The sequence below is a fragment of the Misgurnus anguillicaudatus genome, chromosome 16 (assembly GCF_027580225.2).
Source record: "Misgurnus anguillicaudatus chromosome 16, ASM2758022v2, whole genome shotgun sequence".
Classification (NCBI taxonomy): domain Eukaryota; kingdom Metazoa; phylum Chordata; class Actinopteri; order Cypriniformes; family Cobitidae; genus Misgurnus; species Misgurnus anguillicaudatus.
This window is the reverse complement of record NC_073352.2, coordinates 29,006,934-29,030,268: the sequence shown is the minus strand read 5'-3', so window position 1 is coordinate 29,030,268 and position 23,335 is coordinate 29,006,934. Positions and strand designations below refer to the sequence as shown.

Here is a 23,335-nt window from a genome sequence, read left to right as displayed (position 1 = left end):
AATATTGTTTTTCCAGATTTTCAGAGCAAAATTTGTTCGTGAAAGTGCTATATTGTACAAATAACAAGGGTTTCCAGGCTGACATTATTTTTACTCTCATAACATGTCTTTCTTGTCCCAGTACATACATTTGAAGAGCGTTGTTTTGTTCTTTTTCCCTTTCTGGAAGTATTTACCAAAATCAATGACTTAACAGAAAAATTACATTAAACAAGTGAATTCTTTTGAATGATAAAGTATTTCGCTTAGTGGTATGCGCGGTCACACTGGACACACTGAGTGTCGCTGTTCTCTAACAAAAATGCTTTTGGTCATATAAATCAGTGACGCCATGACAGATTTTAAGGGGAAGATACCGCACAAAGACGCACACAATAGCTGGAGCTTTTTCGTGTTCATTATTAGCTTCGCTGTCCGTTTTAAGATCACAAGTGATACAACGATCTGACACGTGACAGAATGGAGATAGACCGAAAGTCATTTTTTTGGAGGTATGTATTAATACTTATTTTCTTCGTTGTTTTGGAAACAACGCGCGCTGTTACACATTATTCCATCCCAGAAGAAATGGAGGAAGGATCTATTGTCGCAAATTTAGCTTCAGATTTGGGACTGGACGTAAAAACCCTCAGCAAACGAAAAATGAGACTTGATCTTAGATCTAACAAAAAATATCTCGATGTCAACAAAGAGACGGGTGAGCTTTACATATTGGAAAAGATTGATAGAGAAAATCTCTGTACAAGTAAAACAGCAACAACATGTTTTATTAGACTGGAAATGACACTCGAGAATCCTGTGCGATTATTTAACATTGAAATTGAAATTGTTGATATAAATGATAATTCTCCAGATTTTTGGAGGGATACTTTCAATCTGGATATATCAGAATCCACTGCAGCCGGAGAGAGATTCTCGCTCAGTAATGCGGTAGACCCTGACATTGGCTCGAATTCTATTAAAACCTATTACTTGAGTAAGAGTGAACATTTTGATATTGAAATACAAACAGGGAGAGACGGTTCAAAATTAGCGGATTTAATTCTAAAAAAGCCATTAGACAGAGAAGAGCAAGATTCATATAAACTAATCCTCACTGCTGTTGATGGAGGAGTCCCTGCGCGCTCTGGCACAGCCAGCATTATTGTGCGCGTACTGGACACGAATGACAACGCCCCTCAATTCGATAAAGACAGTTATACTATAAATCTCACAGAAAACTCGCCGATTGGAAGCCTGGTGGTAAAATTAAATGCATCAGATAAAGACGAGGGCTCAAATTCAGATATAATTTACTCTTACAGTCTCTACACATCAGAGAAAACACAGCAGACATTCAGTCTGAATCCTGACAATGGAGAAATCAGAGTGAAAGAAATGATAAATTACGAGGATTTTAGGATATACGACATGGAAATTATAGCAACAGATAAAGGAGTCAATAGTCTCTCTGGAAAGTGTAAAGTAAAGATTTTAGTCACAGATATGAATGACAATCATCCAGAAATATCTATAAAATCATTGTCTAGTCCAGTGAAAGAGGATATACCTGTAAATACAGTAATTGCAGTTGTTAGTGTGAGTGATAAAGATTCAGATGAAAATGGACAGGTAGATATTCATATTTCTGATCATTTACCTTTTGCTCTGAAAGAATCATCTGATAATTATTATGAGTTAATAGTTTCAGAACCGTTAGACCGAGAAAAAAGCGCAGAATATGACATCACTATTACTGTGACTGACAGGGGCAACCCACCGTTATCTGATAATGAAACTATAACTTTAGAGCTACTGGATGTTAACGACAATGTTCCTCAGTTCCCTCAGTCGTTCTACACGATACCGGTTATGGAGAATAACGCGCCTGGAGCTTTACTGAGCTCTTTAACTGCCATAGACCCAGATCTCCATGAAAATCAATATCTAGTTTATTTTATAATAGAAAAGGAAATTGTCAACACCTCCATGTCCATGCTGTTCTCCATTAATCCAGAGAACGGTAATCTTTACGCGCTAAAGACGTTTGATTATGAGATAGAGAAGGAGTTTCTTTTCCACATCGAGGCCCGAGACTCTGGTGTCCCTCCGCTCAGCAGTAACGTGACCGTTCACATTATTATCATGGATCAGAACGACAACACGCCCGTTATAGTGTCTCCATGGCGCGCGCACGGCTCTGTGGTTGAGGAAAAGATCCCGAGGTCCACAGATAAAGGAACTCTGATATCCAAAGTCATTGCGATAGACTCTGATTCAGTGCACAACTCACGAATCACGTACCAGTTTCTCCAGAACACTGATGCTACGTTATTCAGCTTGGATCAGTACAACGGAGAGATTCGTACCATGAGAATGTTCAGCTACAGAGACTCGCGTCACCAGCGGCTGGTGGTGATCGCCAAGGACAACGGAGAGCCCGCGCTCTCTGCTACAGTCACCATCAAACTGTCTACCGTGGAGACCGCACTTAAAACCTATGCTGACATGACTGAGGTGCCTTTGGAATATGACATCTTTTCAGATTTAAATCTGTATCTGGTGATCGGACTGGGCTCCGTATCATTTCTGTTACTCATCACCATTTTGGTCACCATTGTTCTCAAGTGTCAGAAACCGAAGCCCAGTAAAGCGGCTCCTTCCTGCAGGAACAGTGTTATCAGTGAGAGGAACTCGACCATCGCAGACTCCACTTTGGTCTCCAACGATGCCTACTGGTACAGTTTATTTCTAGCGGAGACGAGGAAGGGAAAGCTGGTGGTTAGACAGCCTGTGCCAAAGGGCGCGAGATACATCGTGTCAAGTATACCGAGAAGCACCGGAATGACTGAGACCAGCGACTCTGCTGCATCTACTTTACAGGTAAGATAACGTTCTATCAATTATTTAATTACTTTATAATTATGTATCATATTTTTGTATAATGCATTTTGACGTATAGACTATCCGTTCTGAGCGAATGCCTTTTTATTATATTTTAGATTATTTAATAGTTGTGAATAGTACCTTCTGAGTGAGTCTTTTTACATACAATTTCTGCACATTTTCGAAGCACCTCAATTTTTGTGCGCAAAGTGTCGCTGCAGTACCACATACTGTCTTCTAGAAAGCCAAATGCCAACGTCACCACATCAGTTGGTCTATTGTTAGATGAACACTTGGATTGTGTGCTGTTCCTTTCCGTTTGATCCTTTCTCCCTTAATTAACTTATTTTTATTCTGTATTTTGGCGTCCGATCGAATGCGCGTCAATTGCTTTGTCTATCATCATAACGACTCGATCCGACAATGGAGTATGTCTTGAACCCTCGATCATGGAGAAGGTATGTCTCGCTCTTTTTTCTGTTGGCTGTCCTTTTTCACGAGACGCTGGGTGTTACTCATTATTCTATTCCAGAGGAGATGGACGTGGGATCTGTCGTGGCAAATTTAGCCACTGATTTGGGGCTCGAAGTTCAGACTTTAATTCAGCGAAACGTACGATTGGATGTTATTGCTAACAAAAAATATCTCGCCATAAACCAGGACAGAGGTGATCTCTATGTATTAGAAAAAATCGATCGTGAACATCTTTGTCCTCTCAAAACGACTACAACGTGCTTTTTAAAATTGGAAGTTATTTTGGAAAACCCAGTGCGCATATTTTATATCGAGCTAGAAATCACAGACATTAATGATAATAATCCTCAGTTTAGACGAGACACAATCAATTTAGATATCACGGAGTCTACATCCGTAGGTGAACGATTTTCCGTTAGCAATGCAGTTGATTCTGACGTTGGCTCTAACTCGGTTAAGACTTATTACCTCAGCAAAAACGATCACTTTGATATTGAAATTCAGTCTGGGAGGGACGGCTCCAAATTTGCAGACTTAATTTTAAAAAAGGCCCTGGATCGTGAAAACCAAGCAGTTCACAATCTTATGCTGACTGCAGTGGATGGCGGCGTCCCTCAGCGTTCAGGTACAGCCAGTATCATTGTGCGCGTGTTGGACGCGAACGACAACGCCCCTAAATTTGACAGGGAGAGCTACACTATCAATGTAAAAGAAAACTCTCCCACTGGAAGTCTGGTCTTTAAATTAAATGCAACAGATGCAGATGAGGGATCTAACGCTGATCTCGTGTACTCATTTAGCCTGTATACGTCAGAAAAAACACAGAACTCATTCAGTCTAAATTCCGAAAATGGTGAAATTAGGGTAAAAGAGATGATTAATTATGAGGATTTTCGAATTTACGACATGGAAGTCTTAGCAACTGATAAAGGATTCCATCCATTATCCAGTCAGTGTAAATTATCTATCATAGTTACTGACATGAATGACAATCATCCTGAAATTTCTATAAAGTCATTGTCTAGTCCAGTGAAGGAGGATATACCTGTAAATACAGTGATTGCTGTTGTAAGTGTGAGTGATAAGGACTCAGGAGAAAATGGACAGGTAGATATCCATATTTCTGATCATTTACCATTTGCTCTAAAAGAATCATCTGATAATTATTATGAGTTAATAGTTTCAGAACCCTTAGACCGAGAAAAAAGCGCAGAATATGACATCACTATTACTGTGACTGACAGGGGCAACCCACCGTTATCTAATAATGAAACTATAACTTTAGAGCTACTGGATGTTAACGACAATGTTCCTCAGTTCCCTCAGTCATTCTACACTATACCGGTTATCGAGAATAATCCACCAGGAGCTTTACTGAGCTCTTTAACTGCCATAGACCCAGATCTCCATGAAAATCAATATCTAGTTTATTTCATAATAGAGAAGGAAATAGCGAACACATCTATGTCCATGTTGTTCTCCATTAATCCAGAGAACGGTAATCTTTACGCGCTAAAGACGTTTGATTATGAGATAGAGAAGGAGTTTCTTTTCCACATCGAGGCCCGAGACTCTGGTGTCCCTCCGCTCAGCAGTAACGTGACCGTTCACATTATTATCATGGATCAGAACGACAACACGCCCGTTATAGTGTCTCCATGGCGCGCGCACGGCTCTGTGGTTGAGGAAAAGATCCCGAGGTCCACAGATAAAGGAACTCTGATATCCAAAGTCATTGCGATAGACACTGACTCAGTGCACAACTCACGAATCACGTACCAGTTTCTCCAGAACACTGACGCTACGTTATTCAGCTTGGATCAGTACAACGGAGAGATTCGCACCATGAGGATGTTCAGCTACAGAGACTCGCGTCACCAACGGCTGGTGGTGATCGCCAAGGACAACGGAGATCCCGCGCTCTCCGCTACAGTCACCATCAAACTGTCTACGGTGGAGACAGCCCTTAAAACATATGCTGACATGACTGAAGTGCCTTTGGAATATGACATCTTCTCAGATTTAAACCTGTATCTGGTGATCGGACTGGGCTCCGTATCATTTCTGTTACTCATCACCATACTTGTCACCATCGTTCTTAAGTGTCAGAAACCGAAGCCCAGTAAAGCGGCTCCTTCCTGCAGGAACAGTGTTATCAGTGAGAGGAACTCGACCATCGCAGACTCCACTCTGGTCTCAAATGATGCCTACTGGTACAGTTTATTTCTAGCGGAGACGAGGAAAGGAAAGCTGGTGGTTAGACAGCCTGTGCCAAAGGGCTCGAGATACATCGTATCCAGTATACCGAGGAGCACCGGAATGACTGAGACCAGCGACTCTGCTGCATCTACTTTACAGGTAACACAAATGTATGCAAATATTCTCACTGAATTTTAAATAAATTGTCATAATATTATTTTATAGATTTTCAAAACAGAATTCTTCGTCAAAGTGCTGCTTTGTATAAATAACAAGGATTCACACAATTACGTATTCATATGATATTTCCTTATTTTTGTTCCAGAACCTAAATTTAAAGACGACGGTTTTTTTCTTTTCTTCCAGTTATCTGTTTTGACACTTGAAATATATTTTTCTGGCTGCAAATTTTTTACCAAGATATGTGACATAATTGAAAAATTACAGTAGACCCAATTTACTGTACTTTTTCTATTGATTTATGAAATATTTCCCTTCGTGTAGTGCGCAGTCACACTAAACTCACTGAGTGTCGCTGTTCTCTAACAAAATGCTTTTGGTCAAATGAATCAATGACGCCATGACAGATTTTCAGGGAAAGATATCCCACAAAGACACACACAAGAGAAGGAGCTTTGTCGAGTCAGTTATTCGTTTCACTGTCGGTTATAGGATCACAATTATAACGATCTTACACGTTAAAGAATGGAGAGATGCAGAAAGTCACAGTCATGGAGGTATGTATGGATACTTGTTTTCTTCGTTATTTTGGAAACAGCGCGCGCTGTTACGCATTATTCTATTCCAGAGGAAATGGAGGAAGGATCTATTGTTGCAAATTTAGCGTCAGATTTGGGACTGGACGTGAAAACACTGAGCAGACGAAAAATGAGACTTGATGTTAGATCTAACAAAAAACATCTCGATGTCAACAAAGAGACGGGAGAACTCTTTATATTAGAAAAGATGGATAGGGAAAATCTTTGTACATCTAAGACAACATGTTTTATGAAAATGGAAATGACACTCGAGAATCCTGTGCGATTATTTAACATTGAAATTGAAATTGTTGATATAAATGATAATGCACCCCAGTTTTGGAGGGATACTTTCAATCTGGATATATCAGAATCCACTGCAGCCGGAGAGAGATTCTCGCTCAGTAATGCGGTAGACCCTGACATTGGCTCGAATTCTATTAAAACCTATTACTTGAGTAAGAGTGAACATTTTGATATTGAAATACAAACAGGGAGAGATGGTTCTAAATTTGCAGACTTGATACTGAAAAAATCACTAGATCGCGAAGAAAAAGCCATTCATAATCTGATACTCACTGCTGTGGATGGAGGATTGCCCGCGCGCTCTGGCACAGCCAGCATTATTGTGCGCGTACTGGACACGAATGACAACGCCCCTCAATTCGATAAAGATAGTTATACAATAAATCTCACAGAAAACTCACCGATTGGAAGCCTTGTCGTTCAATTAAATGCAACAGATAAAGACGAGGGCTCAAATTCAGATATAATTTATTCTTACAGTCTCTACACATCAGAGAAAACACAGCAGACATTCAGTCTGAATCCTGACAATGGAGAAATCAGAGTGAAAGAAATGATAAATTACGAGGATTTCAGGATATATGACATGGAAATTATTGCAACAGATAAAGGAGTCAATAGTCTCTCTGGAAAGTGTAAAATTAAAATTTTAGTCACAGATATAAATGACAATCATCCCGAAATTTCTATAAAGTCATTGTCTAGTCCAGTGAAAGAGGATATACCTGTAAATACAGTAATTGCTGTTGTTAGTGTGAGTGATAAAGACTCAGGAGAAAATGGACAGGTAGATATTCATATTTCTGATAATTTACCGTTTGCTCTTAAAGAATCATCTGATAATTATTATGAGTTAATAGTTTCAGAACCGTTAGACCGAGAAAAAAGCTCAGAATATGACATCACTATTACTGTGACTGACAGGGGCAACCCACCGTTATCTGATAATGAAACTATAACTTTAGAGCTACTGGATGTTAACGACAATGTTCCTCAGTTCCCTCAGTCGTTCTACACGATACCGGTTATGGAGAATAACGCACCTGGAGCTTTACTGAGCTCTTTAACTGCTATAGACCCAGATCTCCATGAAAATCAATATCTAGTTTATTTTATAATAGAGAAGGAAATAGTGAACACCTCCATGTCCATGCTATTCTCCATTAATCCAGAGAACGGCAATCTTTACGCGTTAAAGACGTTTGATTATGAGATAGAGAAGGAGTTTCTTTTCCACATCGAGGCCCGAGACTCTGGTGTCCCTGCGCTCAGCAGTAACGTGACCGTTCACATTGTTATTAAGGATCAGAACGACAACACGCCCGTTATAGTGTCTCCATGGCGCGCGCACGGCTCTGTGGTTGAGGAAAAGATCCCGAGATCCACCGATAAAGGAACTCTGATATCCAAAGTCATTGCGATAGACTCTGATTCAGTGCACAACTCAAGAATCACGTACCAGTTTCTCCAGAACACTGACGCTACGTTATTCAGCTTGGATCAGTACAACGGAGAGATTCGCACCACGAGGATGTTCAGCTACAGAGACTCGCGTCACCAGCGGCTGGTGGTGATCGCCAAGGACAACGGAGAGCCCGCGCTCTCCGCTACAGTCACCATCAAACTGTCTACGGTGGAGACCGCACTTAAAACATATGCTGACATGACGGAGGTGCCTTTGGAATATGACATCTTTTCAGATTTAAACCTGTATCTGGTGATCGGACTGGGTTCAGTATCATTTCTGTTACTCATCACCATATTGGTCACCATCGTTCTCAAGTGTCAGAAACCGAAGCCCAGTAAAGCGGCTCCTTCCTGCAGGAACAGTGTTATCAGTGAGAGGAACTCGACCATCGCAGACTCCACTTTGGTCTCCAACGATGCCTACTGGTACAGTTTATTTCTAGCGGAGACGAGGAAAGGAAAGCTGGTAGTTAGACAGCCTGTGCCAAAGGGCGCGAGGTACATCGTTTCCAGTATACCGAGAAGCACCGGAATGACTGAGACCAGCGACTCTGCTGCATCTACTCTACAGGTATGGCATTCAGCACAATTAGAAAAAAACAGTTTATGTCATCTAGTTTTCCTTTTGACTAAGTCAAAGCCATTTTTTTCAGATGGAACTTTGGACGATCTTACATACAAGTCACTTCTTGTGTCACTTAAAATTAACAAAAGAGATAACAAGATCATTTCTGCCTTTCTTTAAAGCAGTGTTTTACTTCTGTAGTCATTTGGATAAATGTATGCAATTTAATTATTCTGGCATTTAGTCAGATTTTTTTCTTGTCTTAGTAAGCTGTGATATATTTCGTAACCTGCTTGGCTCCGTGAATATGAAGTATAATCGATTGTCGGTTTTTCATTTCATACCATGAAATTTTTAGAAGATTTAACATTTTTTTTAAGATTTGTTTAGACGTTTTCAAATTCCTTTCCTTTTCAACGTCCTTGTCTTTTAATACAATGATTATTCTTTTTTACGCATTGCTTCTGCACTCATCAGTCCTGTGCGCAAAGAGTCGCTGTCCACCAAGAAAACGCACATTCAAATATCCTATCCCACTTCCATTGTCGCCATTACGGTTTCCGATTCTGACGACAGCATTGCAGTTTTTCTTTCAAGCGGAGCTGTCCGATCTTTTACACAATTGTCTGTTTGGGTTTTGCATTTATATCTCTTCATGATCGATTTCTTTATTTGAACATATTTTGGACCCTTCATGTGACTGCATTTGCAAGGTACTCAAAACAATGGAGCAAAAAGATCTGCTTTGGATAAGGTATGTCGCGGCCTTCATATTTTTTGCGGCTTTCTTTCAAACAATATTTGCTGTTACGCACTACACTATTCCTGAGGAAATGGACGAAGGATCTGTGGTTGCAAATTTGGTGTCTGATTTAGGGCTGGATTTGAAAAGTCTCAGTAAACGTAAAATGCGTTTAGATGTCGTTGCCAACAAGAAATATCTCGAAATTAACAAAGACACAGGGGAACTGTACATTTTGGAAAAACTCGATAGAGAGAATCTATGCACATCAAAATCAGCCACAACATGTGTACTTAAAGTGGACGCAACTTTAGAGAATCCGATTCGAATGTTTAATATTGAACTAGAAATAATAGATATAAATGATAATGCACCAAGTTTCCGACGGGATACGATGCACTTAGACATATCAGAGGCAACTGCTGTAGGGGAGAGGTTTTCTCTTACTAACGCTGTAGACCCCGACACAGGTTCAAACTCCGTGAAGACGTACTATTTAAGTGAAAGCGACCATTTTTCTATTGAGATCCAGACAGGACGAGATGGATCTAAATTTGCTGATTTGATACTTAAAAAGGCTTTAGACAGAGAACAACAAGATTCACATAATCTGATACTCACTGCTGTGGATGGAGGAGTCCCCGCGCGCTCCGGCACAGCTAGCATTATTGTGCGCGTACTGGACACGAATGACAACGCCCCTCAATTCGATAAAGACAGTTATACTATAAATTTGACAGAAAACTCGCCGATTGGAAGCCTCGTTGTAAAATTAAATGCATCAGATAAAGACGAGGGCTCAAATTCAGATATAATTTACTCTTATAGTCTTTACACATCAGAGAAAACACAGCAGACATTCAGTCTGAATCCTGACAATGGAGAAATCAGAGTGAAAGAAATGATAAATTACGAGGATTTCAGGATTTATGACATGGAAATTATAGCAACAGATAAAGGAGTCAATAGTCTCTCTGGAAAGTGTAAAATTAAAATTTTAGTCACAGATATAAATGACAATCATCCCGAAATATCTATAAAATCATTGTCTAGTCCAGTGAAAGAGGATATACCTGTAAATACAGTAATTGCAGTTGTTAGTGTGAGTGATAAAGATTCAGATGAAAATGGACAGGTAGATATTCATATTTCTGATCATTTACCTTTTGCTCTTAAAAAATCATCTGATAATTATTATGAGTTAATAGTTTCAGAACCGTTAGACCGAGAAAAAAGCGCAGAATATGACATCACTATTACTGTGACTGACAGGGGCAACCCACCGTTATCTGATAATGAAACTATAACTTTAGAGCTACTGGATGTTAACGACAATGTTCCTCAGTTCCCTCAGTCGTTCTACACGATACCGGTTATGGAGAATAACGCGCCTGGAGCTTTACTGAGCTCTTTAACTGCCATAGACCCAGATCTCCATGAAAATCAATATCTTGTTTATTTTATAATAGAGAAGGAAATAGTGAACACATCTATGTCCATGCTGTTCTCCATTAATCCAGAGAACGGTAATCTTTACGCGCTAAAGACGTTTGATTATGAGATTGAGAAAGAGTTTCTTTTCCACATCGAGGCCCGAGACTCTGGTGTTCCTCCGCTCAGCAGTAACGTGACCGTTCACATTATTATCATGGATCAGAACGACAACACGCCCGTTATAGTGTCTCCATGGCGCGCGCACGGCTCTGTCGTTGAGGAAAAGATCCCGAGGTCCACTGATAAAGGAACTCTGATAGCCAAAGTCATTGCGATAGACACTGATTCAGTGCACAACTCACGAATCACGTACCAGTTTCTCCAGAACACTGACGCTACGTTATTCAGCTTGGATCAGTACAACGGAGAGATTCGTACCATGAGAATGTTCAGCTACAGAGACTCCCGTCACCAGCGGCTGGTGGTGATCGCCAAGGACAACGGAGAGCCCGCGCTCTCTGCTACAGTTACAATCAAACTGTCGACGGTAGAGATTGCCCTTAAAACCTATGCTGACATGACTGAAGTGCCTTTGGAATATGACATCTTCTCAGATTTAAACCTGTATCTGGTGATCGGACTGGGCTCTGTATCATTTCTGTTACTTATCACCATACTTGTCACCATCGTTCTTAAGTGTCAGAAACCAAAGCCAAGTAAAGCGGCTCCTTCTTGCAGGAACAGTGTTATCAGTGAGAGAAACTCGACCATCGCAGATTCTACTTTGGTCTCCAACGATGCCTACTGGTACAGTTTATTTCTAGCGGAGACGAGGAAAGGAAAGCTGGTGGTTAGACAGCCTGTGCCAAAGGGCGCGAGATACATCGTTTCCAGTATACCGAGGAGCACCGGAATGACTGAGACCAGTGACTCTGCTGCATCTACTCTACAGGTAACTTCAATTGCTTTAAATACATCTGTATTTTTCTGTATTCATCCTTTTCCAATAATGATTTTTTTCTATGGTTTCTCGGCATGTTCTGTGAAATGGCGCATTCCTGCATATACTATGATAATTATTAATTCAAATAATGTATTGGCATAAATCTATTATCTTTTACATGTTAACAATTCTTCACAAAATGCACAACGTGTCGCTGTTCCCCAACAAAACTGATCTTCCGTCCATTTATTTATTTAGTAGTCGCCATAACGGTTTGCTCAGCAGCGCGCGTTAAACGGCGTGCGCGGACGCAAATGTTGCTGTTGACTTTCATCACTGAATAATGATCCGAAATATCATTGGGGCGCAGTTTAAAACCAATCCAACATTGTGATAGTTGAAGTGTTCTTGCCTAGTGATCAGTATTGTTTTTGACAATTGTTTTTTGGACTTACAACGACAATACGATTCAGGGCAAAAATGGAGACGCAGCCGGGGATGAAGTACATCGCAACGCTTGTTCTGGTTTTGGCAGTCATTTATACAGCGTCTTCTGTCACCCATTATGCTGTTCCTGAAGAAATGGAGGTCGGATCTGTGGTAGCTAATTTGGCTGCCGATTTAGGAATCGATGTGCAAACGCTGGGAAGGCGAAAAATCAGGTTAGATATTCTTGCAAATAAGAAATACCTGGACGTGAACAAAGATACTGGTGACTTGTTTATTTTGGAGCGTATTGATAGAGAATATTTATGCACATCTAAAACAGTTTGTTATTTAAAAATGGAAGTCATACTGGAAAACCCAGTTCGTATATTCAATATTGAATTGGAAATAATGGATATTAACGACAATGCGCCTTATTTTCGGAGGGATACGATTAATTTGGACGTTTCAGAATCTACTTCTGTAGGAGAGAGGTTTTCTCTGAGTAATGCAGTTGATCCTGACATTGGTTCAAATTCAATTAAAAGTTATCATTTAAGTGAGGGTGCAAATTTTGATATTGAAATCCAGACGGGGAGAGATGGTTCAAAATTTGCTGACCTAATACTGAAAAAGTCATTAGATCGTGAAGACCAAGCCATTCATAATCTGATACTCACTGCTGTGGATGGAGGAGTGCCCGCGCGCTCCGGCACAGCTAGCATTATTGTGCGCGTACTGGACACGAATGACAACGCCCCTCTATTCGATAAAGACAGTTTTACTATAAATCTAACAGAAAACTCACCGATTGGAAGCCTCGTAGTTAAATTGAATGCAGTAGATAATGACGAGGGCTCAAATTCAGATATCGTTTACTCTTACAGTCTCTACACATCAGAGAAAACACAGCAGACATTCAGTCTGAATCCTGACAATGGAGAAATCAGAGTGAGAGAAATGATAAATTACGAAGATTTCAGGATTTATGACATGGAAATTATAGCAACAGATAAAGGAGTCAATAGTCTCTCTGGAAAGTGTAAAGTAAAGATTTTAGTCACAGATATGAATGACAATCATCCTGAAATTTCTATAAAATCATTGTCTAGTCCAGTGAAAGAGGATATACCTGTAAATACAGTAATTGCAGTTGTTAGTGTGAGTGATAAAGATTCAGATGAAAATGGACAGGTAGATATCCATATTTCTGATCATTTACCTTTTGCTCTTAAAGAAGCATCTGATAATTATTATGAGTTAATAGTTTCAGAACCATTAGACCGAGAAAAAGTTGCAGAATATGACATCACTATTACTGTGACTGACAGGGGCAACCCGCCGTTATCTGATAATGAAACTATAACATTAGAGCTACTGGATGTTAACGACAATGTTCCTCAGTTCCCTCAGTCGTTCTACACGATACCTGTTACTGAGAATAATCCACCTGGAGCTTTACTGAGCTCTTTAACTGCCTTAGACCCAGATCTCCATGAAAATCAATATCTAGTTTATTTCATAATAGAGAAGGAAATAGCGAACACATCTATGTCCATGTTGTTCTCCATTAATCCAGAGAACGGTAATCTTTACGCATTAAAGACGTTTGATTATGAGATAGATAAGGAGTTTCTTTTCCACATCGAGGCCCGAGACTCTGGTGTCCCTCCGCTTAGCAGTAACGTGACCGTTCACATTATTATCATGGATCAGAACGACAACACGCCCGTTATAGTGTCTCCATGGCGCGCGCACGGCTCTGTGGTTGAGGAAAAGATCCCGAGATCCACCGATAAGGGAACTCTAATATCCAAAGTCATTGCGATAGACACTGATTCAGTGCACAACTCAAGAATCACGTACCAGTTTCTCCAGAACACTGATGCTACGTTATTCAGCTTGGATCAGTACAACGGAGAGATTCGTACCACGAGGATGTTCAGCTACAGAGACTCGCGTCACCAGCGTCTAGTGGTGATCGCCAAGGACAACGGAGAACCTGCGCTCTCTGCTACAGTCACCATCAAACTTTCTACGGTGGAGACCGCCCTTAAATCCTATGCTGACATGACTGAAGTGCCTTTGGAATATGACATCTTCTCAGATTTAAACCTGTATCTGGTGATCGGACTGGGCTCGGTATCATTTCTGTTACTCATCACCATATTGGTCACCATCGTTCTTAAGTGTCAGAAACCAAAGCCCAGTAAAGCAGCTCCTTCCTGCAGGAACAGTGTTATCAGTGAGAGGAACTCGACCATCGCAGACTCCACTCTGGTCTCCAATGATGCCTACTGGTACAGTTTATTTCTAGCGGAGACGAGGAAAGGAAAGCTGGTGGTTAGACAGCCTGTGCCAAAGGGCGCGAGATACATCGTTTCCAGTATACCGAGGAGCACCGGAATGACTGAGACCAGCGACTCTGCTGCATCTACTCTACAGGTAGGGTCAGTATGTAACATGTTCACCAGGTAAAGTAGACCGACGGCGAAATCAAACAACACTTACTTTTGCAGTTGGTGCTTTCCTGCAGCAGTTTTTGGCACATTGTGTCCTCTAAATTCTGTTGGTATATTTGTATATTTTTTGAACTTTCTGATAGACACCCTGACTCTTTCTTCATTTTGTTCAACTTACCTTTCTATGCTATAGGTGTAACCTGTTGTTTATCTTTTCTCAGTTCACATGTGGCTGAAACAGCAGTTACAATAAGAGAGCATTCTGTTTTAATAGCCTGAGTTTTGAAATGATGTTCCTCTTTTTGTAATAACACCACTTTTAGCCCCTAAAAATAAGTTTATTGATACAGATTATTTTAACACTTAAAACACTTCTATAAATGTCTTAATGTGTCTGCATTACATAACATCAACACATTTTTTGTTTTAAATATATATAACACAAGTAAACATTAACAAAACTTTTTTTATCAATAGATGAATGTTTTAGAAACTGGCAAAAACGCATATTCATAGGTTGTGAGTATTATGTGTTTAACTTTAAAGTTTTGCAGGAAAAAATATTTTTTATGTGATGTTTTTACAGATGGTTTTATTTTGTGTTGTTAAATCAGAGGTGGGCTTTCCTGTTCCTGGAGGACACTGTCCTGCAAAGTTTACCAGGACCAGGAATGTCCACCCCTATGTAAAATGATTAAAATCTTCTCTGCAATGTTTTATTAATATTTTCTCATTGAAAGGTCACATAAATGACAGGTAAGACATTGAAAGACAATGAGAGAGAGACAACTTTGAGACATTTTCTATATTATTTTCAAAAAATAGTTTTAAACGCTTTTCTTAATCCTAATCTGGTATTATTTCTTATTCCTCTGCTTTCCAGTGACAATGTAGTTTCTGATTTCTCATGCTTATACATTTCTCATGTTTTTACATTATTCCTTTGTTTCGCAGGTTCCTCGTGCAAGTGATAATTAATGGTTGAGGACAATATCATGATACATGTCATATCATTTCTTTTGTGGTTTGATTATTAACTTCAAATCTATATTCACTCTTGAAAAAGCAAAACTGACCCAGACGGAGCAATGAGGTGTTCTTTAAGAGATAAGATTAACATAGACTGATTTAAATCTTGTTTTGTTGACAGTAAAAGGTAAATCAGATTGTGAGAGATGATTATGTCATAACCTAAACATTAAACTGTATGTCTTTTGTTTTTGTTTCTGTTCTAAAGTACTCAAAATGAACGAGGTCCCTTCTCACGCTGGAGGTATGCAGACTTGACTATTCTCTCGATTTCTGGAGCGCCTGACCCAAGCGCCCTTTGACCTTTACTGAAATATACGTAATTCTGTGTTTCTCTTTGTGGTTGGTGTTTGTTGTAGTTGTAGGAGGAGCCAAGGATCCAATTTATACAGCTAAATCCGAATCGGTTTCATTCCCGAATGCCTTTTAAACAGTCAGTTTACATACACATAAATGACTTGAAAACATCATCGCTCAGTTTAACAGTGCTGTGCTATGTTATTTTCTGAGTCTTATAGCAGTACAGGCTCATTTAAAGTTTGCAGTAAGACTGTCATTAATGTGGTTTCTTCACTACAATTGCTTCACAAACCCTGCATCGGCACTTGTGACCAGCAGAAACAAGACAATAACTATGTCTGTGGTTTGATTGACAGCAGCTGGGGGTTCAAATATTGCTCATAGTAATCTCCCAAGATAAATAATGGATTATTATTTAAGCGCCCTCATGTCATTTCAAAATATATGACTTTCTTTAGTCTGTAAATCACAAAAAGGGAAATAATACAAATATTTATTTCGCCTCTTTTCATACAGTTAAAGTGAATGTGAACTAATGTAACCTCAAAATAAAGTTTCAGAAAGATTCATTTAAATTGGTCAACAGAGTACAGAAACTGGATCCAGAGACTAAGAATGACCGAAGTGCAGTTCAATCAATAGTCAAAGTCTATATTCTGACAGAGATGTATTTATGCAGCTAAAAGAGATACTCAAACTCTGTGCATAAACAGAAAGATAGATAATGAATCCAAACCGGTCATAACTGGTTTCTTAAGACGACCACTGAAAAACAGGGTAGTGAAACTTATTATCTAAAGGCCGGGATACACTGCAGGATATTTGCAATCCTATAAGACTATCACACTGCGCAAAATCATTTAAACTTGTATACTACAAGCATGTAGACTGTACGATGATGACACTTATTGAATCGGCGGCTGCGAGGGCTGCGACACACGCTAGCGCAACGTCATGAGCATGTGCTATTATTAAACAAATACCGGTACGCAGGTCAAACACACTGTGCGTTGAACATGCTGAATTTCGGAAATCTAAAGTCACCAGACCAGGAAAACGGCCATCTTTGAACCTCTTTCACGGTTATCACCATTTAAGAGCCATAATCACAGAAATCACCATAATTGTTTCACAATGTAATCTTTTAATCGTGCAGTGTATCCCAGGGTTAAGAGAAAGCTATTTGTATCCTGTCATGGGGTGTTAGTGCCTGATCACGAGATGTTAGATCGCGGGTAACAAAGGGTCACATAAGTTAACAAGAGACCAGGGTAGGGTTGCACCAGTCGTTCATAAGCTCTCTGTAAAGTTATGCGTTATTGCATAGAATGACGTCTATTTTTCTTAACCCAATCACAAGCCTTCTAATAGTTAAAAAGGAAATAGTCTAAACAGCACGAAATTTCAAACTCATTCTTGACTGGCCTAAACTGAAAGTTAAAAAAGACGTTGAAGCATACGTTATCAAACTCAAAACATTACACTTTTAATTGAAAATATCCCACACATGGAGGAGAAAATAAACAGGAAGAAAATTAAAATCTTATTTTAATTGATGGATACACAGAAAACAAAACAGTTCTTGAAAACTCGTTGACGAACTTGCGGCTCTTCATAATCAATAACGAGCTCATCGATGTGATCTAATCTGGCTGACATCTTAATCCGACGGTTGCCGTGATTTCATCAAGTAAGATGTGATCCTGGATCAACATTTTTTGTGGATCCTGGATCAACGTTTTAATCAAAGATACCCCAACCTACCCTTAACTCAAACCTTAACCATTTTTAAACCCTTAAATTAGTGTGAAATAATAGTTTGAGGGGTATTTCTTAAAAGCCCCTAACCCAATTCTTAACCTAAATCTAACATACACACTAATCCTATTCCTGCAATCTGATTGGTTAATGAAAATGTTGATCTTACTTGGTGAAATCACAATCACCTTAATCCGACAGTTGGACAGAGGCTTCCGTAAATATTTAGTCACAACGTAGGCCCTATTGTTACGTTTAAACTAAGTTTAATGGTGCAACGCAAAAACATTTAGTAGTTTGTAAGTTGTAACTTAGTGCCCACTTACGTCGTAACTAGGCTACATTGTAACTGTAATTAAACCCTGCAGGTCACAGTGACCCGACTAGAAATGTACTAAGTAGACAATCAACAATAATGAATAAAACTAACGCTATGATTTTACTCAATACAATACAATCAATACGACTTAGCTGCTTATGATTATTCATTTTAATTATTACCATTAGTACAATGTCAGAAATAAAGTTACAAAACTGTACCTTTTCTGTCACTGGGGCTGTACCGTAAGTTTCCGTTTGGTACCTTTACAGGAATACAAAACAGAATATAATTTTGGGTAGACTACCGTACCTTAAGGACCTACATTGTTAGAAAAAAGTCAAAATATGTACCTTAGCTGTCAGTGGAGCAGCACCCTTTAAAAAGGTAATTGTATGGACCATTAGGTACAGATATGTAAAGATTTCGTACTAATATGTACCTTTGAGATATAAAATGTATTTTTGAGGTACTAATAAGCTCTCTTTGGTCCCAGTATGTACCTCTGAGGTACTAAAATGAAATCCTTAGGTGCAAAGCTGTACTTTTTGAAACGGTACAGCCCCAGTGACAGAAAAGATACAGTTTTATACCTTTATTTCTGAGAGTGTATGAATATTACTATCGTAAGTTTAAGTGAGAGTAAGTAAAACATTTAATCTTAGTACTATATCTAAAATCTTATCATCTTATCATCTTCAACACCACAGCTCTGAATAGTTTCGCATTTGCTTTAATTTTGAGCAAATAAGATTTTAGGTCTGTGGTGGTGGGGAGTTTTGTGAAATAAATTTGAGTTTGTTCCTTAGTTAAAGCCGTAACATGATTTTAGAAATCTGTAGTACTGTCATATTACTGATAATACCACCATTGTGCTGTAATGTTGAAATCTCAATAGCATTCATTTACATTTATGCTTTGGAAAAGATTCTGCCAAGCATTTCCGTTTGTGTTTTATAATCAAAAGAAAGTCTGATCTAAAAATGCTTGAGGGTGAGGAAATTGGTGAACCATTTAATTAAAAATTTACAAAAATTGACTCTTGCATGATGTGGGCTCTGATGATAGATGTACTGACTGTTTATCTCCTCAGCCTGTTTGTTTGACAGTCTGTCTACTTGTCTGAGTTTGTGTGTTTGAATAGTTGGTTAATTGACGGATGGGTTTCCAGTTCACATCACGTATAATTCGTCCTTTCAAATGATTGCAGTAATGGCAAACAACTTAAAACTTTATTGCACTTTCATTACTTGTTGCACTTTCATCATGTTACCCCGCCCAATATCTGAGCATGGTTGTCATTGATCAACCCACCCCCTGCCACCTGTCAATCAAACTGATGTCTCACCTTCTATTTGCCTGAAGCCTTTTATTTGAGTGACAGGCCTTGGTTGCATGAGACGTGTTCAGATTCTTCTGGCCTATTACAAGAGAAAAAATGTTGTGTCAGTGTCTCATTGTCTCAATTCTCATTGACAGGCTTCTACTACCACCAGTAGCAGTTCCACCTGAGAACCCGCCAACATCTTATCGACCTGCCTACCTGCTCCATCCTACAGAGATGAAACGGACCCAAGATGACGCCTGCATTTTCACATCAATGTTTGGAAGAATTGTCTTCACCTTGAATTCTCTTCCTCATTAATCTCACGGCCAGAAGAATGACATAAAGATAAAAGATCATCTTTACCTGCCCGGTCGAGATTGGATTTGGACTGGGCCTGTAAGCAAGCACACATTCACACACAAAAATGGTTAAATACAGAATATACCATGGAAAATTATAATTACTATAAATAAACCCATACCCAAAATGTAAACTTTTTGCATAATACATGCTTGTGTGTGCATGATCTTGAAATCGTCTTCACATTCAGTGACACTAAAAGAGACGTTAAACATTGAACTGGAGTTGAGTTAAAAGGACATTAAGTGAAATGAACAAGCACAGAATGGACAATTTGGGCTTTGAAAGCTTTTTTCCTATACCAGATGTTTAAAGCATTTCTTACGTGTGTTTTCTTTGATTTCATGAAGACTTTAAAACAACGCAAGTATTATCCAGTATTTATATGTATATACATATAGTAGATCACAGCAGTCAGTCTCTTGTATAAACTCTGCTCTTGTCTGTAGTGTTGTATTATGTCTGTGTCAGTATTTCTTTAATTTTGTAAAGAATCAGGTTTTAATATAAGCCCGGATCTAGCATAGAACGAGAATAGAGTTGGAAAGGATTTGTTAATATGATTTACATTGATTATCACATAATGGCCTGGTTTCACAGACAAGGTTTAGCTAAAGCCAGGACTAGGCCTTAGTTAAATTAAGATGTTTAAGCATTTTATAAACCTGCCTAAGAAAAGATGTTACTGGTGTGAATCTTAAAACAAATCAATGTCAGTAGCATATTTTAAGATCTGTCAGTGATAGTTATTTTCTGCTGAGACACCTCCAACATGTGTCTTAGTCTAGGACTAGCCTTAAGCCTTGTCTGTGAATCTGGGGCAAGGGTTTAGTAGAGGCTGTAAAAAAGTAATATCATAGTGAATGTAAAATGATGAGTGACTATTTTCCCTAAACTAATCCTTTGAGATAAATAAGTATTTTTTTTATTAATCAGTTCCTCATTTTTGACTTACAGAAAACAACACAACTCAGTGCTGTTTCAATAATCGAGACAAACAGATAGGTCAGCCAAGGCCAAAAAAAACTCAGTGTAAGAAATTTTTCAGCCTCCACTAAAACTGATAAAGCCAAAAACAATATTTTTTAGGATGTGTTTGCCAGTTCTGTTTTTTAAGTGATTTGTTTCCCTAAGGGGCAGTTTCCTGGACAGGGTTTAGATGAATCCAGAACAAGGCCTTATTAGGACATTTAAGAAGTTTCTACAAACAAACCTTACAAAAAACAATACTGATGCATCTTGGGACTATATATATATATATATGAAATAGTCACGTATTTGCGTGATATTGGGTTGCTATATATATATAGTCTTGGACTGAGATAAGACCTGTCTGGGAAACAAGCCCATTATCTTGGTTGAGTACAGTATCGCTTTAAGAAAAAAAGCCTGCAGTTATTTTTAACTGGAATCCCAATCGAGGAATCCATGTGAGAGGTTTTACTTGATTTAAATCTGATGTGTGTAATGTAGTCACTCTCTGATGGTGAATGATTTTGCTTTATACCATAAGAATAGTTGCAAGAGCTTTTATTTTAAATAGTTTTTATCTGATATTATGGATGTGGTAGTTTTAATGCTTTACCAAAATGACAGTAAATTAAAAAAGCAAAAGTAAATTGCATTCTGCATTGAAACATTTTCTGTGGCCTGGTGTTAACAGTGTTACTGATTTTAAGTCAAACTGCTGCTTTGAATAAATAATATTTTTATTTGCTGGCTACTACAGTGGTGCAATATGTAGATGTTAATGTTTTATTTCAGTGAACAATATGATGATGTTTTTTACTGCCTTTTTAAAATGTCACTTACGGAAATTCATAATAATCACGTCTTTCTGATGGTTTGACTTTTTTCCCAGGGCAGCAACTATCAGTAGGTCATAAGGTGTCAGTGTAGATACCTTTGTGTTTGTTTACCAAGATACGAATGATGTAGAAGGCTAAAGTTCTGACTTTAACTTAGCTATTCACTTTTAACTTTGATTTTCTGTTTAAAGAAAGTAAATGCTGCAACCTTTCAATATTAAAGCGGCAGTGTTGTAAAATGACTCTTACAATACAAATGTGGGAGAGGGGAGAGCCAACTGCTCAATGTCAGAAGTAGGTCACTGCTAGAATAATTTACCCATAAGCCTCATTTTGTGATGGGCTGTATATAGTGGTTGTTCATAAAGCATGACATGTCATTGCTGTAGACTTGTCATTGCTCTCTGTCCAGTGAACCTTTATCCAGTTTTTATTGACTATGACCTGCAAATGTGTTTTATGATTCTCTGTTGCTACTTTTGTTCTTAAGCAGCTATCTTACACATTTGACCTGCTTGGGCAAAACTCACCTTTGATTACGATTTTGATATTTGTACCGCATTTTTAATGGATTAAAACCTCAAGTGTGTCATTTATTCATGTGGTAAGATGTTTCATTTGTAACATGTTCAGCTTTAAGTGACTTATCAACATGTAACAACAACCAGTCTGTGGATTGTGCAAATATGCATTGAAGTAAACGTTTATAAACAAGTTGTTTATATAGTACATTCTTTGTTTAAAATAAGAAGATAATGATTGTATATTAATCATCATGATAGGACCTGTAATTATCAATGATACTACATTGCATGATTTTCAGCTGTGTCTGTAAGAGTTTGGGTGGGTGAGGGGTAACCATGAGGTCATCACTGCATATGATGTGGTGCAGTAAACATAATCAGAAAGCTAAGTTAATTTCCTGTTTTTTGTTAAAACTTAAACCCTATTCATACACTTAAATCATGAATTTGTTCAGGTCTTCTGTAAATTTAGAAAAAAATAAAGCATTGAATACTGTCCTGGCTGTGTTACTGCTGCATTTTATGAAAAAAATGTGGATCAGGGAAAAATGAAAGCTTTTGTTTGCCACTTGACCCGGTTTTCCTCTCTTTCCTGCAGTACAGCACAGAGATCACATCAGCAATCTAAACTGCTGCAGCACACACGCTGAGGTTTCCTAGCTACCCTGTCAGCATTTTACCATGAAAGTCCTCACACATTACTGCTGACACATTCTTAGCCAGTCTCTTATAAACCACAGCCTGTTCAAGATCACAACAGCAGCTCTTCCCTCCTGAAGAAATCAGGCTCAGCCACAGGAACCATGCTGACTGCTGGTTACTAAGCAACGGAGCCTGTCTCTTAGCGACCAAATAAAAGAGGTGGGGGGTGTTGAAGAAAGAATCAGGATTTAAATGATAAATATTACAACAAAATTACCAATCAGACTATAGCTCTGTTACAGAACTTTCTTTCCTTACTGGTGGGTGTCCCTAGATTTTGCCCCCTTTCCTCTAGAGACCACGAGTTTAAAAGGCACCGACAGCGACCTGCCTCTCTAAAGGTCCGTTGCTATGGTAACGGGCTGCAGGCTGGGAGGGGGAGCGTGATGCAGCCTGTAATTTGATGCACAGACAAAGAAAGCCACTGCATCCGGGCAGCTTATATGAATGTATGTGTAACACTGTACAATAATTTTAGAATGCAGACTGCATCTGTCAAAATAATAAGAAATAAGAAATTCTGGTTAGGATAACAATGCTAATGTATATTAAAGATTTTGTGATTTG

At 38.8% G+C, this 23,335-nt stretch overlaps 1 protein-coding gene and 1 long non-coding RNA gene across 13 annotated transcripts in view; one reads left to right on the top strand and one right to left on the bottom strand.

Annotated features, from left to right (window-relative positions):
• LOC129421799 (uncharacterized) overlaps positions 1–23,335 on the bottom strand; it is a 95,060-nt gene that overhangs the window by 7,437 nt on the left and 64,288 nt on the right. Inside the window, exons 2-3 of the long non-coding RNA XR_008637168.2 lie at positions 19,591–19,929; positions 19,396–19,468 (exon numbers count right to left, since the gene is read on the bottom strand). This is a non-coding gene — a long non-coding RNA (uncharacterized lncRNA). The remainder of the gene's footprint in view (positions 1–19,395; positions 19,469–19,590; positions 19,930–23,335) is intronic.
• LOC129421782 (protocadherin alpha-C2) lies at positions 315–22,564 on the top strand. Of its 12 annotated transcripts, none has more exons than XM_073854479.1 (3): positions 315–2,862; positions 15,879–15,914; positions 19,527–22,564. In XM_073854479.1, the coding sequence occupies exons 1-2, from the start codon at positions 460–462 to the stop codon at positions 15,888–15,890; spliced, it is 2,415 nt and encodes an 804-aa protein (XP_073710580.1). In that variant the 5' UTR covers positions 315–459; the 3' UTR covers positions 15,891–15,914; positions 19,527–22,564. The 12 variants fall into 12 exon arrangements, 10 of the variants coding, with proteins under 10 accessions (XP_073710580.1, XP_073710579.1, XP_055033322.2 ...); XR_012358018.1 differs by lacking the exon at positions 315–2,862 and adding an exon at positions 2,869–5,697 and having other exon boundaries at positions 15,879–15,989; XM_055177347.2 differs by lacking the exon at positions 315–2,862 and adding an exon at positions 2,869–5,697.